Source organism: Mucor mucedo, assembly GCF_025094135.1.
Source record: "Mucor mucedo strain NRRL 3635 chromosome Unknown EV154scaffold_36, whole genome shotgun sequence".
NCBI lineage: Eukaryota > Fungi > Mucoromycota > Mucoromycetes > Mucorales > Mucoraceae > Mucor > Mucor mucedo.
Window position 1 is genome coordinate 275,762 of NW_026252320.1, and position 16,306 is coordinate 292,067.

At 35.5% G+C, this 16,306-nt stretch overlaps 8 protein-coding genes across 8 annotated transcripts; 2 read left to right on the plus strand and 6 right to left on the minus strand.

Annotated features, from left to right (window-relative positions):
* The first annotated feature begins 162 nt into the window (after window positions 1-162).
* EV154DRAFT_506009 (mate-domain-containing protein) lies at window positions 163-1,958 on the plus strand. Its single transcript, XM_051601237.1, has 2 exons — window positions 163-484; window positions 552-1,958. The coding sequence occupies exons 1-2, from the start codon at window positions 317-319 to the stop codon at window positions 1,851-1,853; spliced, it is 1,470 nt and encodes a 489-aa protein (XP_051458627.1). The 5' UTR covers window positions 163-316; the 3' UTR covers window positions 1,854-1,958.
* Window positions 1,959-3,327: 1,369 nt separating this feature from the next.
* EV154DRAFT_409126 (HSF-type DNA-binding-domain-containing protein) lies at window positions 3,328-3,618 on the minus strand (the record flags this gene model as incomplete). Its single annotated transcript, XM_051595357.1, has 1 exon — window positions 3,328-3,618. A coding segment is annotated over one exon (291 nt), but the record flags the coding sequence as incomplete, so codon positions are not given.
* Window positions 3,619-4,148: 530 nt separating this feature from the next.
* Window positions 4,149-6,259, minus strand: EV154DRAFT_201619 (uncharacterized protein). Its single transcript, XM_051594340.1, has 5 exons — window positions 5,620-6,259; window positions 5,352-5,563; window positions 5,036-5,291; window positions 4,858-4,982; window positions 4,149-4,807 (listed from the first exon to the last, which is right to left on the minus strand). The coding sequence occupies exons 1-5, from the start codon at window positions 5,864-5,866 to the stop codon at window positions 4,217-4,219; spliced, it is 1,431 nt and encodes a 476-aa protein (XP_051458629.1). The 5' UTR covers window positions 5,867-6,259; the 3' UTR covers window positions 4,149-4,216.
* Window positions 5,992-8,448, minus strand: EV154DRAFT_201593 (uncharacterized protein). The gene is made up of 10 exons (XM_051594339.1): window positions 8,373-8,448; window positions 8,270-8,316; window positions 8,102-8,220; window positions 7,917-8,044; window positions 7,379-7,857; window positions 6,998-7,312; window positions 6,793-6,937; window positions 6,651-6,739; window positions 6,444-6,597; window positions 5,992-6,390 (listed from the first exon to the last, which is right to left on the minus strand). The coding sequence occupies exons 1-10, from the start codon at window positions 8,412-8,414 to the stop codon at window positions 6,118-6,120; spliced, it is 1,791 nt and encodes a 596-aa protein (XP_051458630.1). The 5' UTR covers window positions 8,415-8,448; the 3' UTR covers window positions 5,992-6,117.
* Window positions 8,449-8,562: 114 nt separating this feature from the next.
* On the plus strand, window positions 8,563-9,569 carry EV154DRAFT_419145 (coiled-coil domain-containing protein-domain-containing protein; the record flags this gene model as incomplete). The annotated part of the gene is made up of 3 exons (XM_051595881.1): window positions 8,563-9,348; window positions 9,409-9,441; window positions 9,507-9,569. 3 exons carry the CDS (start codon window positions 8,563-8,565, stop codon window positions 9,567-9,569), a joined length of 882 nt encoding a protein of 293 aa, XP_051458631.1.
* Window positions 9,570-9,631: 62 nt separating this feature from the next.
* Window positions 9,632-10,422, minus strand: EV154DRAFT_201590 (uncharacterized protein). The gene has a single exon (XM_051594338.1). It carries the CDS (start codon window positions 10,245-10,247, stop codon window positions 9,693-9,695), a length of 555 nt encoding a protein of 184 aa, XP_051458632.1. The 5' UTR covers window positions 10,248-10,422; the 3' UTR covers window positions 9,632-9,692.
* A 2,917-nt stretch (window positions 10,423-13,339) lies between these two features.
* Window positions 13,340-13,955, minus strand: EV154DRAFT_463129 (uncharacterized protein; the record flags this gene model as incomplete). Its single annotated transcript, XM_051597616.1, has 1 exon — window positions 13,340-13,955. One exon carries the CDS (start codon window positions 13,953-13,955, stop codon window positions 13,401-13,403), a length of 555 nt encoding a protein of 184 aa, XP_051458633.1. The 3' UTR covers window positions 13,340-13,400.
* A 904-nt stretch (window positions 13,956-14,859) lies between these two features.
* Window positions 14,860-15,498, minus strand: EV154DRAFT_463131 (uncharacterized protein). Its single transcript, XM_051597617.1, has one exon. It carries the CDS (start codon window positions 15,459-15,461, stop codon window positions 14,907-14,909), a length of 555 nt encoding a protein of 184 aa, XP_051458634.1. The 5' UTR covers window positions 15,462-15,498; the 3' UTR covers window positions 14,860-14,906.
* Window positions 15,499-16,306: the final 808 nt, after the last annotated feature.

Sequence of the window (16,306 nt, forward strand, 5' to 3'; positions counted from 1 at the left end):
ATTCAAACGGTCAGATCATCTTATCTTTTATCTCCTCGTGCCATATGTTGATACTTGGCCTTTTATGACAAATTGCCCCCCTTACAGCTGTAATTCGCGGAGATGTAAAAAAGTTTTTTCATTCTTTTTTATCCAGCTTAAATAAGGATGGAGTTTTTCTTCCCCTTTTCTCCTTTTTCTTTCTTCACTTGTATACATTTATCGTATCTAACCTTTTTACCTCTTATAATACGGTTTCTTTTTTAAAAAAATTGAATGGACATTCATTACTTGACTACTATATCATCAAACAATCAAAACAATAATTTTATATACAATGTCAATAATATCCGAAAGTACTCCCGTCTTACCCAGTAAGAGGTTTCAATCGAAAGGTTATACTCATGAATTCAAATGGTTACTCAAGAATGCCATGCCCTTGGTAATCAGCTATTTATTACAAAATAGTTTACAAAGTGTCAGTATTATCAGCGCAGGACACTTGGTAAGTTTTATCTATTTTATCTTGTCTTTACCCAATTAAATCTTTTCAATTTTTTTTTTTTTACAAGGGCGCCAATGAGCTATCATCTGCCACTCTTGGTAGTATGTTTGTTACTATTACAGGTTTATCTGTTGCAACTGGTGCTACCCTGTCTTTGGACACCCTATGCTCCCAGTCTTTTACCAGCTCAGATGACAAAACTATTGTCGGGCTCCATGTACAACGTTGTTTAGCTTTCATGTCCATCCTCTTTGTACCTATCATTGCACTTTGGTGGAACGCCGAATACATTTTTTTGCTCTTGCGCCAGGATCCCATTGTAGCAGAGTTGGCTGGTGAATATGTGCGCTGGATGATTTTAGCTGCTCCCGCTTTCGCTTTATTCGAGTCCTTAAAAAAGATGTTACAAGCTCAAGGCATCTTCAATGCACCTACCTTAGTATTATTTTTAGGTACCCCCCTTAATCTGTTATTGAATTATGTGCTCGTTTGGGTACCCGCTTTTTCACTTGGCTTTGCTGGTGCTCCCATCGCAAGTTGTATTGCATACTGGGTTATTGTATTACTCATGGCTTTGTATATCTATCGTGTAGACGGATACCAAGCTTGGCCCGCATGGTCAACTCAGGCCGCTTTTAATTTCAACCATTGGGGACCTATGGTCAAATTGGCCATACCTGGTATTCTCTTGATTTGTACTGAAACATGGGCTTATGAGATTGTTGCGCTGGGTGCAAGTTGGATCGATACACCTAACCTCGGTGCTCAAAGTATCATTTTGACCTCAATTACAGCCCTTTACACTCTTGCATTTGGTGTTGGTATCGCTTCTGCTAATCGAGTCGGAAATCTCTTGGGCGCACAAAGACCCAAACAAGCTCGTATTGCCGCACGAACTGCATTAGTGGTCGGTATTGCCGTCGGTGCCTTAAATTCGGGTACGCTTTTGGTCTTCCGTTCAAGCTGGGCTTACATCTTTACAAGTGATGCACAAGTAGTTCAAATTGTGACAGATATATTGCCATTGGTGGCCTTATTCGTATTTGCTGATAATATTGCCGGTGTTGCCGATGGTGTATTAAATGGTATGGGACGTCAACATGTGGGAGCATGGTGCAATTTGGCTGCATATTACCTTTCCGCTTTACCCGTCGGATTTTGGCTTTGTTTCCGTAAAGGATGGGGACTTGATGGTCTTTGGGCTGCGTTGGCCGTGTCCTTAATTGTTGCTTGTCTTTTGACCGTGGTTTTACTTTTGAGCTCCAATTGGAAAAAGGAGGCCCTCAAGGCCGAAGAAAGATCAAAGGAGGAAGAAAATAATACCAGCAGTAGTGAAACCAGTAGAAGTAATAGTCCTCTTCCCATATAATGTTATTTAAACTCATTTTACCGCATAAATATATATATATATATATTCTTTTTCGTTTTGCATCATAATCGCATATAATAATAAATCCATTATTCTTAAAAAATCCTTTTCTTGAGTATTATATAGCCATCGTTGGCCACTGATGTTCTCATTTATCAGTTTCTGGTGGGTTAATGTAAAATGAGTTAGGCTTATCATCTGATTGACACCATTCATGTAGCCAGTGGAAGTCTGTGTAGGTACCAAAGTTTCCGTTAATTACTGCCCAGTTGGATTGAAAGTTTATAATTAAAAGATTTGAGGGCAACAAGGATTGGTTTTGCAGCCCATCACAATAACGTATCTGCCATTTGCTGACAATTAACTTGGATTTTAAAAGAAGCTTTATTGGTTATAGGGTAAGCGTTTGAACATATATATCGCTGATTTTACAAAGTAGAAAATCATAATTCTTCTGCACTCAAATCGATATCAGCGAATCGACTCTTAAGCCCGTATCCCTCCCAAAATAGCAGCTGCAGTATATGTATGCTTGTACAACATGAACTTAATCGGTTGACGATCATTCAGACATGTTACCCAAACATTGTAAGCCATAAATACTTAATTAACGCAATAGAAGTAGGCCCTAAAGAATACAGAATGCATACAGTTTAATACTAGGGGTTGATAGCTACTAAGCTAGCGTACAAAGAGCTAACATATAAGGTTGATGCCAATAACTTCTATATTCGCTACAACATAATTGGATTTAATAGCTTATTATTTATTAATTAAAAAAAGAGGCAAGCCACAATGATAACTGTTATAATCAAGGATTTTTCCCATTACAAACAGTTATGGTAATCTTTGATATTTTCTATGTTAAACATAGGATAATCCTATGCGATAAGTTTAATGATGAGGGTATCCCAAATTCAAATCAGTTGGTTCCGGAAGATTTTGCTTGTAATTATGTTCAACATTATATGGAGAAGATGGGGATGTTAAGATACTGGGAGCAGGACTTGGGGGATATGCATCTGTCATGTCCATTTGAGAGTTGAAGTCTAATAGTTGATCTGGCTGATTCTGGTTTAACGAAGATATCATCAGGTCCTGTTGTTTTTGAGGCTGCGAGTTCCAGGTACTGGCACTGGCAGGAGAAGTGACAAATACACTTGGATGATTAGAATTATTGTCAAAACTATTCACTACGTGAAGCATAAAGTCGGACTAAATCAATTAAAGATAAAAAAAGTATCGAAGCTAACTTACATGGTGTAGAGACGGCAGCGATCCCTTGCCGCTCAGCCAATTGCCCAATAATTATCTGTTGTTGAATCTGTACTTTTTTTAGATCTTGAAAACCTTGCAGCAAATTAGCGAAGTTTTCTTGAAGATGACGGAACTGTTGAAGAAGATCGGCCTGTGATGTTTGTATTAAAGCAAAAGAAGCGTGCATGTTCCCTGCCTCCTTTTGTAATAGTCCGGATTCCATTGCTTTCCTCTTGATATTTCCGAGAAGTTCTGGACGACCTCTTTGAAAATTTGGATGAGAGAATTCCCAAAGTTCATTCTGACTTTCTCCTTTGTGTCCTCGATGAGACTTGTTAATCTTGTGAAAACCGTACATGTTCAATTGACGCACAAAACTTGAAAAATTGGAGTGCTTAAAGTATTCAGAGAGTACTTCGTTAGCAAAACGATTTACATCCCGGACAAAGAATGACGTGCCGCTAGGATTCCAAGATATCAAATGTTGGTTATGCGTGTCATTAATCATACTAAAATGTATCTATAAGTTGAAAGAAACCCCTTGATTTTGTGATTATAACAACTCACCTATAGAGCTTTTTAATGAATGTGCTAACACCTTGTTTCGTGTAACGCTTATGAGATCCATTCAAACTTTCGCTGTCCACCACAACCTTACTCACTGAAGATATTGCTGTATTAGGGTGATTCGATGATGAGCCCGTTGACGGCAGAATGTTACGGTGAGGTCTAAATTTGTATCTTTTGTTACAATCAGTTTGTACCGTGTTATTATGACTTGTTTTTGACATTGGATATTAATATATGGTGCATAGGAAGCAAGAAGAACATTTTTTTCTTTCATCAAAATGATGGGTTTATGCTTTAAAATTGGGATTAGTCGAGTTTCAACGCAACTGCATCGGGATTCCAATATCTCTCAGACCCAACAAACAAAACCAGTCCATCGAGAAACCTCGTTTGCTCTGTAACTTAGAACTTAGCTTTACAGCACTATCTATAGGTTTCTATATTTCGTGAGCAGATCCTGGCTTTATGGTTTTGGACCCATGGGAAAAATAGTCAAGGCTCTTTTTTTATTGCTAAAAAATCGAATTTGTGCATTTTTAATTATTAAAATACAAATAATTTGGTTTCGTAGACTTGGTGTTGTGATTTTTGGGGGACAATTTTAATGCTTGTATGATCCTCTTGTGGTTTGGAATAGTTTCTACAATAACGGGTCTCAGGAGCTTCTCTTCGGCTGATGTTACTGCTGGTCTCATTGTCATCACAAACTTATACTCACACTTCTTCTTTCTCCAAGTCGTAATTCTTTTTTTAGGTTGCTGTGCCAGCATTCTGTGGAATTCTTGTCGGCTGGACGTATCGATAAATCCTTCCATTATCAGTATTATTAGCCTCTCAAGTGCCTGCTTTTGGGTAATACTTATTTCATGATCTTTAAATAATGAGCATAAGTGGTAGAAGCATATAATAGATAAAGCCCTTTGAGATTTGAATTCAGGTGTATCCAAAAGAGGATAGTGTACCACTTTAGGCTCCGTGGGTACATTTGCCCCCGTCATATTCCCTGGTGAAGGATCTTCTGAGGTTTCCTGATGTATCTTTCTTATGAGACCGCTTTTTATAATTCTTGTCTTGAGATTACTGTACGAAAGAGGTGGCGGGCTGATGTCTCCCCAATTTTCCATACCCTGCTCTAATTTTTAATATTTTGACAAAATTTAAAGATAATTAGACATACCTGCAACACTTTGATCAAACATGCTACGTAGTAATCGTCTTGTTTTTCGTCGCGACCCTCAGTTTTTGTCATGTTGTTTTTTAGTAACAATGTGATGTACAGGATGATGAAATATTGTCTTGTTCCTGAGGGAAACTACGTCAGTCATAATACTCCTTGATATCTTCAACAACTTTACCATAATCAGACAAATCTTGAATAATAGGTATCATATCTTGTTGCTCGTATCCATTGAATTCTCTGATCACTTCATGTACACCTGCATACGAATCATATAGTTTTCCTAAAAAATTAAGAATCAAATTTGGATACTCCAGAGAAACAGACAATGAGGTCGATGGATGTAAAGCATAGAATAGTGATGATTTTATAATTGTGTCTTCGTAGGGATGGTTCCATAATAACAATAAATTGTAGGTCCATTGTTCTGCATGCTATTTTAATTTAATTTTTAGACATTGACAACAGGTCTTTTTGGCTGCTTCTTTTCTTACCATGAATAGCTCGTCTGACAATTTTGTGGATAGTTTACATGCCATAAAAATTTCGTGCCATCCTTCGCTCTCTTGTGCCGCATCTGTATCTTCGTCGCAAATAAATAAATCATCTAATGCTCCTGTAATCTGAAAGAAACATTTGGGTACTGTTAAGGTACACCTGGTCAAATCGCGTGCAATGTTGTACCAAAGCAACTGACTTTTCCAGTCTATGTTATGTCATTAGTATTGACTGATTGCTTATTTGTATTTTATAAGCGCTCACCAAATGTTCGTAGCGTCTCCTCAAAGAATTGGGTCAATAAAGGAAATTGACCCGTTCTAGTTTGTAAGGCATAGGAAATAATACGTGACAATAGATTAATGCAGTTGAGGACAGATTCCCAATCTTGAAGTCGCAACAACGTTGGTCCAGTGCCATGAAATGATCGAAGTGATAAAAGCTTCGTGAAATTGACAAGGTATATTTCAGGTAAACAATAAAGAAAAGCGGGTGGATTGGACTTCAGCATAAATTTCGGAGTCCAATACTGTGATGAGGATGGTTCACAGAGTGAGTTGAGCACATACAGACCGAATCGGAGTAGCACTAGTTCAGAGGCGGTACCATTCTGAAAGAAAGAGACGATATTAGTCAGGACGCAGTGATCCAAGACATCTCCCAAGGATAGTAAGGTTTGATATTCGCATGATGACGGTGTTAAAATGAGTGGGTAATCTTGAGCTAAGGTCTGCAAAAGAAAACCAATTAGTTTAATTTAAGTTAGAGAATTTGCTTTACCTTATGATAACAACAGGATTTTATGAATTGTGAGATATTTTCCATGTAAGTACCAACTAATTCGCTGTTATTTAGGGATATAGTATCAGTTAATACTAATACTAGTAATGTCTCTTTCTTGTCGTCTTTCTTTCTAAAAGCACATAGATTTCCCAAATTATACAAGACAGGAATAGTTGCCATAGATTGATTTTTGTTTTGAACACACGATAAAAATAATTGTCGCACCACTTCATAAGGCCATATGATAGATAACTAAACAAATATATCAATTGACCTATCAACATGTCCAGTGTGTAAAACCTTACTATAATCAATCTTTTTGTGATCTCTTCTGGAACCGACGCATCCAATTCAAAGGAGGTAATTTGATTTGTAACCCTAACAATTTCCTGATCGAACGGAATATTCCAAAACGAGGTTGAACCAAGAGTAGGTAATCGGATATCATCGTTTTCATTTCTTTTTGAATATGTTAGGGTATTTCAACCATGTAAAAATATCATGTTTTTTACCTAGATTCAAATACATGATCTCTGAAAAGCAATAATTCATGGTTTGTCGACACATAATTAAGACAAGTTTCCATCAACAGAGTAAGATCCTATATAAGAAAATTAGTAATCAAAATTGTGTGTGAGCAGAAAAGAGGTGTACTTTGATCATTTCCATTGACGTAGCATTATCCGTTAAATTATAATGCCTCACATGTTTCTTTATATGTTGGTATAAGAAAGGCATCAAATTTTCTTGTACTATCAATCTTGCAAACCCATTTATAAAATCAGCATCTTCTAATTCGCTTTTTTTTTTTTTGAAAGATGGTTAGATATGTCCTTCGGGTCAGGCATGTATGTATTACCTTATCCATAAGTCTAAGAATTGAGTAACTAATTTCAAAATAGACTTCCAAAACATGCCTCGGGTACGTATTATATATATGCACTTTAGTTTTACCCCGCACATTGTACGCTCTTCATATTTTTGTTTAATCACTTGCTCAAGTCTATCAAAAGCACTGTCTTCATCACTCGGTATGGGATGAGCTTTGTCTCGCTGATTTGGTAAACCCCCAAGACAGATATACTCTTCCATCACTCTAAATATATGCTCATGGTCATTATCCTCCTGATCTTTTTCAGATAGATCTAAATATTCTCTCAATGTTTTTTGCATCCTATAAAGATGGAAGTATCAATACATATGTACTTGGAAAAAGGTGAGAAACTCAATATTGGGTTACCCAGTTGGCTTATATGAAACCATTTTCTTTTGAATCTCACAAGATGATAGACGAAATTCCTCGTGTTCGAAATGAAGAGGGAAATCATTTAATATCTCGGTACTATCCAGGTAAAAATATTTTTCCTTTGCCAGTTCTACAACTGCATAAACTGCCTCCTTGTTACACAATAATCCACCAACCCTGATCAGTTTAAATAAACTGTCAAATAATCTTCGCAACCGAATTTCTACACCGTTACTTGGCTGCTGATCATAATTCTCGAATGCGATCATGATGCAATCGTAATACTCCTGTATTAATTCAGTAAACAGACTATCTGGTGCTGGGTAGGATGATATCATAGCAAGCCATGCATCCATCTTTGCATGAAACTCTCTATCTTCCAAGTCTAACGATAAAGGAATAAATAACTTGATAAGTTCGGGTACTTGTTGTGTTCTTTCCCCGTACAACTCGAATAGGATTTTGATTGCAGACTTTAAATAACCATAAAAATATTAAGTCTTCATTCTATCAATACACGCTAGAATCGTACCTCAGCATCACACTTCCAAAGTTCTCTTTTAGTGTATCCGTATAGTTGGTATCGATGCACAATAGCCAGGTAATGACTTTCAGTTACGCCATTTCCAAACCTTGGGACGTCAAAATCCGTTTCATAATCTGCATATTTGAAGTTAATATCACATCTAGATCCGTACTTTCTCTCTCTCTCTCTACCTTCTCGCTTTATATGGGCATGAAAGACAATATTATGTAACGCCTCCAGGGATTCTTCCGTTTGGTTGAGATAGGTTATTGTCTGATCAAAGGCAACCCAAAAATTTTCTGGGGTGTAACTGCTTCAAATATGAACACCTCTCTTTCTATCTTCATTTTTTTGTTTACCTATTTGGGTATTTCGACTCGGATTCCAAATAGCCGTTCAATTCAACCTGCCATGACCAAAAACATAAATGTGTGTACCAGTCAAAAATTTACCCTAACTTACTTTAAACCTGTGCTCCATGTGTGTCATTGTTGTCTCAATCATGAATATGAAATGGAGAAACGAAAAAAAGAATAAAAAGGCTGTGACGGCTTAAGGTTAAGCTTTATACCACGCTTATTTTCGTTAATCTCTTTTCTTAAAAAAAAACAGAATCACACACACTATGAATAGTTCAAACGAAGCCCTTGTTATGCATTTTGTCCAAGAAAATTTGGACACGATTCCCTTCAAAACTTTACGTCGCGATGAAGAAAAGATAGGCTTTCAAGAGCAATCAGACCAAATGAAAAAGATATTACAAGACGATCCCGCCTTATTTCTGAGTAAATGGGGGCGTTATTTACCCCACAGCGTGTTAAGTCAATTCCAAAGCATCAAAGATAATTATGAAGTGGATTTTTATCTCAAGAGTTTGCTTTATGAGGATGAAGAGGAAGTCTCGACACGCCCAGCCAAGTCAGCTTTACGCACGCTTGTTCAAAATAGACGTTATGAATATTTGAAACGACACTTAAAAGACTCGGATTATTTCTCAGACGAATCTATCCAATTACGGGATCCAGCTTTATACGACCAGTATATTGGTCAGCATATATCTGCTCAAGAAAAAGAAGAACCGTTTGCAGATGATATGACCCTTGTGAATCGAATCTTAAGTAATATCGATCGAAAATTCGTAGACGATCATTTACATCGTCAAAAGATTGTGGATGAAGAACAAATGGAGGAGGAAGAGGAGAGTGAGAGTGAGGATGAGATACTGGAAAAATCTACACCCACAGTGATTACAAAAAAGAAGACGAAAGATGTTAATATGACGGATTCTGACTTACCCAAAGACGATGTATTAGATTCTGATGAAGACAATATGGAAGAAATAGATGAAAATGATACGGAAGAAATCATGAAATTCAGGGAAGAACAACGATTAGAGCTAATTCGACTGCTTGAAGAAAAGTTTTTAGCGGGAAAAGATGTGAGTAGTATGATGAATATAAAGGCATTTAGATGGAAAGACTGACCATTGCGAAAATAGGATTTCGACTATGACCAGGTGGATTACAATGAGGTACGGGGAAGAAGTTTTCTTAATTGGATATCTTGTACATATATATTGACACTACTCTCAAATAGGAATATGATGATCTCGAACAGTTGGAACGGGATATCCAAGATCGATACTTTGACGAAGATTAAGATGTGGTTTTTTCATCAAGAGCTTTTTATCTTATTGCTTCTTTTTATTTCAATTAGTACTTTTTACTTAAAAGTGCCAGTAATAATGTAAAACAATTTAACTAAAGTGAATAAGCGTTTAAATTAAATAGGAACTACGTAAATCCAGAATCTAGTGTCGTCAGACAAGTACTTTTTATCTTTTGTAAGCTGACTGTAAATCCAATTGACACCGTTCTTGTAATCCGTGATATCTTGAGTGTAAGGGTTACTGAGACCAGATTCACCGTTACGATGACCAGCAAACCATTTATCAGGACCATAAAACTTTTGAGATTCCTGTCTAGCCTTAATATCTTGAGCAAGATTCTTGTTTAAGACGGCACCCTGGTTAGAGTCATCCTTGCTGTATTGTTTGAATTGCGAAGAGGAAGTACGGAGCATGAGCCAGTTTTGCTTGAAAATACCAAAGTTGGCTGAGTCACCAGTCTTGCCATCACCATAAACATAGTCAGTATTCAAGTCAGTGGTTTCAAGCATAGCAATAGCAAGATCATAGACACCACCACCATTGTTCAAAATTTCCTGCTTTCTTTTACCCAAGCCTTGGATAGTTTCGGTACCGGTTTTAGAGGCAGCAGATACACACGAAATGACAAAAAGAAAAAGGAAAGCACTGATTATTCTGGCTTGAATCATTGTTGATATTTTTAATAAGTAATATCACAGGCAAAATGTTGGTACTTTATATAGGCTTTAACCAGGTAGCGTATAACGTCAGTAGCATGCATGTCAAGGTTTTGTCCCACCTTACAATGGATTATGTAAACAATTTATTGCTATTTTTACATTGCATAGTATGCTGTGCCTATCTAAATTATTGCGGTATAAATTATTGTAACACCTTAACATTTTTAAAAAATGGGCGGGGGATCGGCTTGCATTTATTCCATCTCAATCTCAATTACATTGTGCATATTAAAAAGCTGTCTCATTGATAGCCCACGATAGGCAACAGCTTTTTTCTCAGCCAGTATATACATACACAGGTAAGCTTCCTCTATTGTTAGACCTTTTTGTATCATCTGACGTTAAAGATTCGAAATTTGTCTCATAAAAATGCCTAGGTATTTATGAGATTAATTATCATTTACAAAATTAATACTTTTTTACATGGCATCTTAATTTGCTCTCATATTGATGTATTAATCTTAACAGCTTAAAAAGTAACTGCCATGCATGATAATATTATTTGTCTCCCGACTGTTCCAAATAACGTTACCCAAATTTATAAAAAAAATTTGTACATATAGTAGCAAATCCCGATCGGTTTAGGCTGCATTACCAATTAATACTCTATCATAAGAGGATCTTTGTATCTAAAAAATGGTAATTTGTAATTGCGGTAGTAGCTACTAGAACGTCAACTAAAAAGAAGGTCTTCAAAGTCCACTTGAAGCTCAATAATATCAATATCAGAGCAATTGACACCAAGTCTTAAAGTAAATGGGATCAGCAAAACGTCTGCACTGATTCCTTTGAACTGTTTTTAATTCAACTTTATAGTTTCTACAATAGACAATATGCCAGAAAAAATATTTAACTTGATTGCTTATAGCTGTCTTGGCATTCCGCGAGTAATATTTAAATTAAAGATTGATCTCACAGCTATGCTTCTTCTTCTTTTAAAGTTACTATCGATCTACCTGTTTTGCATGGAGAACAAAATTAAAAATAAACCAAAAGTGATACTGTTAGAACTTGGATGCCACTTCATTATGGACGAAAAAAATATATTCTAATGTATTGATGGTCTATGAGAAAAAACTATGGATATTTATATAAAGAACTGGGATAGTTCTAGAAAGAATATTAAGCGTCTTATTGGATCATGATGTAATAATCTGGTGATAGTAAATAATCAATATGTCTTTAAATTTAGCCCTTCCATGCTGAGTATATAAGTATTAGTCAGAGGGATCAACAGTTATAACATCAAATGATAAGAGTAATATTTGTGCTCAGGATCTACAGTTTTTTATCATAAACTGTAAAAAATATGAGCTAAATGTTCTGTACAAGATTTCTATATATAAAAAAAAAAAAAAAAAAGAGGGAGTTCCCATTCCCAGTGGCAATGTACTTCAATGATTCTCCAACGTGCTATCTCACAGCCGAACCAGTGCTCTAGGTTTTCCCTGCTGTATTGCTACCCTCGGGCGATACCCCAGTATTGAACAACCTCCGAATTTATGCCTACGCTTAAACTCGAATGTTGACACCAGACTCTCTAAGACACTGTTTTCGACAAATTCACAAAGTACACTGTTAATTCCACCGAAGAATGAATTCATCTCTTCGAAGACCGCAACTTTGCGTACAGAAAGGCGTGAAACTTTCCGGTCAATTACTTTATAAAATTTTTTTCTTAATACCGCAACAAAAATTGTACGGAGCTCAACTTGTGGTTACAATTATTTTCTTTCAATTTTTTTTTTAATATTTTGTAGGGCCATAAAACTCATGAATACACTCAAGGTTTTACGTGGTTTTGAATAAACACCTGTATTTGCTAGTATACAATTACATTCACTAAATCATTATCCATTTGTGCCTTTTTTTTTTTTTTTTTTTTTTTTTTGAAGAAATAAACACAAACAGCCATTCCAACATTATTTATAGCAATAGGTTTGTGAACAATAGATTTACAGCCTATTCAGCTTTGGACAATAATACGCATGAAAGGAACGAATTGGTTCCTTATGGAGGCCGCTTCAACTTTGAAATATGATCTTCATTGTTAATTTTTAGTTGATAAAAATCTCTGATGTGTGGTGGATTGTTCCATATATGAGATTGGTATTTTAAAACAAAATCATTTTTTTTTCTACAAATCAAATGATAAAACACAAGGTTTATTTTTTCTTTGATATTTTAGTTAATATTTCCGTGTAGTTTGAATAAGAACAAGGTCATGTACGGTAGTAAGGAAAAATAATCTCTGATCGAACATCAGCTACATCTTAAAAAGTACCGTAGTAGTTGCATACTGTAGCTGTTATGTCTTTTTATGCCTAGTATCTTCATTCATAGCGTGTATTTATCTCTTAACAACAGTTAATAATTTAAGTAACTGTTAATCATCTTACACGTGCTATAAGATGACGCAGTGACACAACCTCTTGGATTAGATCTTAGATATTACCACACACATCATAGACGTTGTAATATGTTGGCATCACGTCCTAAGATTAATTACCACTTATATTTAGTTCAATACAATAAATGTTGCGACAGACCAAAATCTGTATTCCACACACCCTTTTCAATAAGTTAATTTAACTGACGGAAGAGCACAAGAGAATCTGTAATTCCGCTTGACATTTTTAAAAGGATATAATTGTATTTTCTTAATTTTGAACAAAAACTTAAGGCAAGTTTTTTTAATACACTTGTTTTTTACATTGTGCTTCTTTGGATGACTATGAAAAGTGTAAAGTAAAAAAAAAAAAAAAAAAATGCACAACGCAGGTAATCGTCTGAAATACATTGTGCAATAGAAAAAGTTATTTCTTTTATTCCCATTTCAATTTATCATTTATCAACTTGTAATCTGGAATCCCGCAAGGAGGAGGGAGAGGCAAAACGACTAGTATTGAAGTGATATGATATCCGTTAACTACATGTATATGCAAAAGCGTTTTTCTCATGGCAGTAACAAAACTAGCACTTAATACAGCAACTCTGTAAGAATACTTCTTAATGGCTTAATAAATGCATGCAAACAAATTGATAAGTAAAGTAATAACATATTTATAATTAATTACAATAAATCGATTAAAATGATATCAGTTAAATGGGAACAACGTAAATCCAAAATCTTGTGTCATCAGACAAATACTTTGAATCCTTCACAAGTTGATCATGAATCCAGTTGACACCATCCTTGTAATCCGTGATGTCTTGAGTGTAAGGGTTACTGAGACCAGACTCACCGTTACGATGACCAGCAAACCATTTATCGGGACCATAAAAGTTTTGTGACTCCTGTCTAGCCTTGATATCTTGAGCAAGATTACTGTTCAAGACGGCACCCAAATTAGAGTTATCCTTGTTAGAGTTCTTGAATTGAGAAGTGGAGGTACGAAGCATAAACCAGTTTTGTTTGAAGATACCATAATTGGCAGAATCACCTGTTTTACCATCGCCATATACATAATCCGTACCTAGATTGGTGGTTTCAAGCATCGCAATAGCAATATCATAAACGCCGCCTCCATTGTTTAAAATTTCTTGCTTTCTTTTACCCAAGCCTTGGATAGTTTCAGTACCTGTTCTGGAGGCAGCCGATACACATGAGATCATAAAAAGACAGAGGAAAGCGCTAATTATTCTGGTTTGAATCATAATTGTCTTTTTTAGAGCAACATTACAAGAAGAAATGAGGCCACTTTATATAAGCCCTTTTCATTTTTGTACTGATGACGACTGTACAACATCGGCAACATAAAATGTCAACTTTCTGTTTCATAAGTCATAACATTGGATTATGTAAACATTTGATTGCCTTTTTTGACACTGCCGATACACGAAATTATTTGTATTAATTATTGTGACACCTGGGAAAGTATAGTTTTTTTTAAAAAAAAGAATCGGCTCGCACTATTTAATTTTAATCACATTCAACTTGTGTATCCTAAATGAGCGCGTGTGTGGACGATACAAACTTGTTTTATTTAGCTTGTGTTAACTGATGTTGAAGATAATAAGGAAGTGACTTGGGCACATTTTAGATTAAGTAATTTTTACCAAATCTACATTTCTTGTACAGCTTATGATTTTAGATTGAAAAAAAAAAGGTAAGATTGCCATCATACTGCATGTATTACCTTAATATCGCAATAAGCTTGATAGCCAACCCCCCCCCCCCCTTAAATATATACAGCAGTAACATATAAATTTACGACCTCTTAGATTACACTATATTCTTTAAGGCATTTTATTAAATTTTTTCACAAGAACCAGCAGATCTTATATACAGACTACATTACGAATTAGTAAATTCATGAACCGGGACTAACCACAATTCTTAAGATAACCGATAGAGCGTAGTACTTTTGTATTTAAGACCATCATTTATACTATACTTTCCAACTGATAACATTAAAAAATAATATGTGATATGCTTTAATTTTTTAAAAAATTTAGAGCGTCCTTCTTACAGGAGAAAAAGTAAGGCATCGACCACACCAGGGTCCGTGGACAGTGAATCCGTGACATGATAGACGGGCAAGCAAGACAAAAATAAAATATAATGATAAAATGCTTAATTTATTATAAAGTGAAAAACTATGTAAATTAAATGGGAACGACGTAGATCCAGAATCTGGTGTCATCAGATAAATACTTTTTATCTTTAATAAGCTGACTATGAATCCAATTCACACCATTCTTATAATCCGTAATGTCTTCAGTGTAAGGGTTACTGAGACCAGATTCACCGTTACGATGACCAGCAAACCATTTATCAGGACCATAAAACTTTTGAGATTCCTGTCTAGCCTTGATATCTTGAGCAAGATGCTTATTCAAGACAGAACCCAAGTTGGAGTTGTTCTTGTTGTACTTTTTAAATTGAGAGGTAGAGGTACGGAGCATAAACCAATTTTGCTTAAAGATACCAAAGTTGGCAGAATCACCGGTCTTGCCGTCACCATAAACATAATCCGTACCCAGGTTGGTGGTTTCAAGCATAGCAATAGCAATATCATATACACCACCACCACTATTTAAAATTTGTTGCTTTCTTTTTCCCAAGCCCTTGATGGTTTCAGTACCTGTTCTAGAGGCAGCTGATACACAGGAGATCACAAAAAGGAAGAGAAAAGTGACAAATAATTTAGTTTGAATCATTTTACTGTTTATTGAAGTGGCAGAAGGAATACCAAAAATGAAGGCACTTTTTATATAAAAAAAAAAAACTTCCATCTAATTTTTATTTTCATTGAGAATGACAGTTACACAACGCAAACAACGTGCATGTCAACGTTTTGTTTCAATAATAAACATTGGTGATTATGCAAACAACCGAAATTTACTATTTTTAACACCGCATTGTCGTATGCGGGCTGCCTAAATTACTGTTATTATTTTTATATTAATTATTGTGACACCTGAAAAGTAGGAACGGGCATATCTATTCAACTCAATCCATGATGGATGTGTATGTTCTTGGAATAAACATATCGAGATAAATGATGAGCACTCTTAGTTTATGTATGCAACCTCACAGACATGTTTTCCCTTTAACCTGTGAAAACAGCCTTCGCTTTAAATTTGATGGGTGTGAAGATCATAGGGTAAAACTTTCAATAAAAATTAAAGGTAAAAGACATGTGACATTTATTTATCATTTAATAAATGGCCTATTGCATTAACGTATTTACCGTATCGACACAAAAGAGGAAATTGACATACGTAAGACCGTGATTTGGCGATCCTACCGAATGTATTACCCGATTTTTTTTTTTTTTTTTTTTTTTTTTTTTACTTTTTTTCGTAAAACATGAGAACCAAGAAAAAAAAAGTTATGAGTTCTAGATTTCAATAAAAGTACTTGACCTAATGTAGCAATAACCCGTTCAAAACAATTAACATCCGGCTGGTAACAGAGTGTGGGATGATACATGATTCTAGATAGTTCATCGTGAACTAGGCTATTTTCGTAGTGTAAGATACTACACTCTTTTATATGCTCC

Excerpts from the sequence above, each read along its gene's own strand:
- EV154DRAFT_506009 (XM_051601237.1), top strand. The coding sequence starts at position 317 with ATGTCAATAATATCCGAAAGTACTCCCGTCTTACCCAGTAAGAGGTTT. Across the intron at positions 485-551 it reads TTATCAGCGCAGGACACTTG|GGCGCCAATGAGCTATCATC; the intron begins GTAAGTTTTATC and ends TTTTTTTACAAG.
- EV154DRAFT_201619 (XM_051594340.1), bottom strand. The coding sequence starts at position 5,866 with ATGCTGAAGTCCAATCCACCCGCTTTTCTTTATTGTTTACCTGAAATA. Across the intron at positions 5,292-5,351 it reads TGTCAGACGAGCTATTCATG|CATGCAGAACAATGGACCTA; the intron begins GTAAGAAAAGAA and ends AAATTAAAATAG. Across the intron at positions 4,983-5,035 it reads TCAAGATTTGTCTGATTATG|GAACAAGACAATATTTCATC; the intron begins GTAAAGTTGTTG and ends AGTTTCCCTCAG.
- EV154DRAFT_201593 (XM_051594339.1), bottom strand. The coding sequence starts at position 8,414 with ATGATTGAGACAACAATGACACACATGGAGCACAGGTTTAAA. Across the intron at positions 8,317-8,372 it reads ACATGGAGCACAGGTTTAAA|GTTGAATTGAACGGCTATTT; the intron begins GTAAGTTAGGGT and ends TGGTCATGGCAG. Across the intron at positions 8,221-8,269 it reads GAGTCGAAATACCCAAATAG|TTACACCCCAGAAAATTTTT; the intron begins GTAAACAAAAAA and ends TATTTGAAGCAG.
- EV154DRAFT_201590 (XM_051594338.1), bottom strand. The coding sequence starts at position 10,247 with ATGATTCAAGCCAGAATAATCAGTGCTTTCCTTTTTCTTTTTGTCATT.
- EV154DRAFT_463131 (XM_051597617.1), bottom strand. The coding sequence starts at position 15,461 with ATGATTCAAACTAAATTATTTGTCACTTTTCTCTTCCTTTTTGTGATC.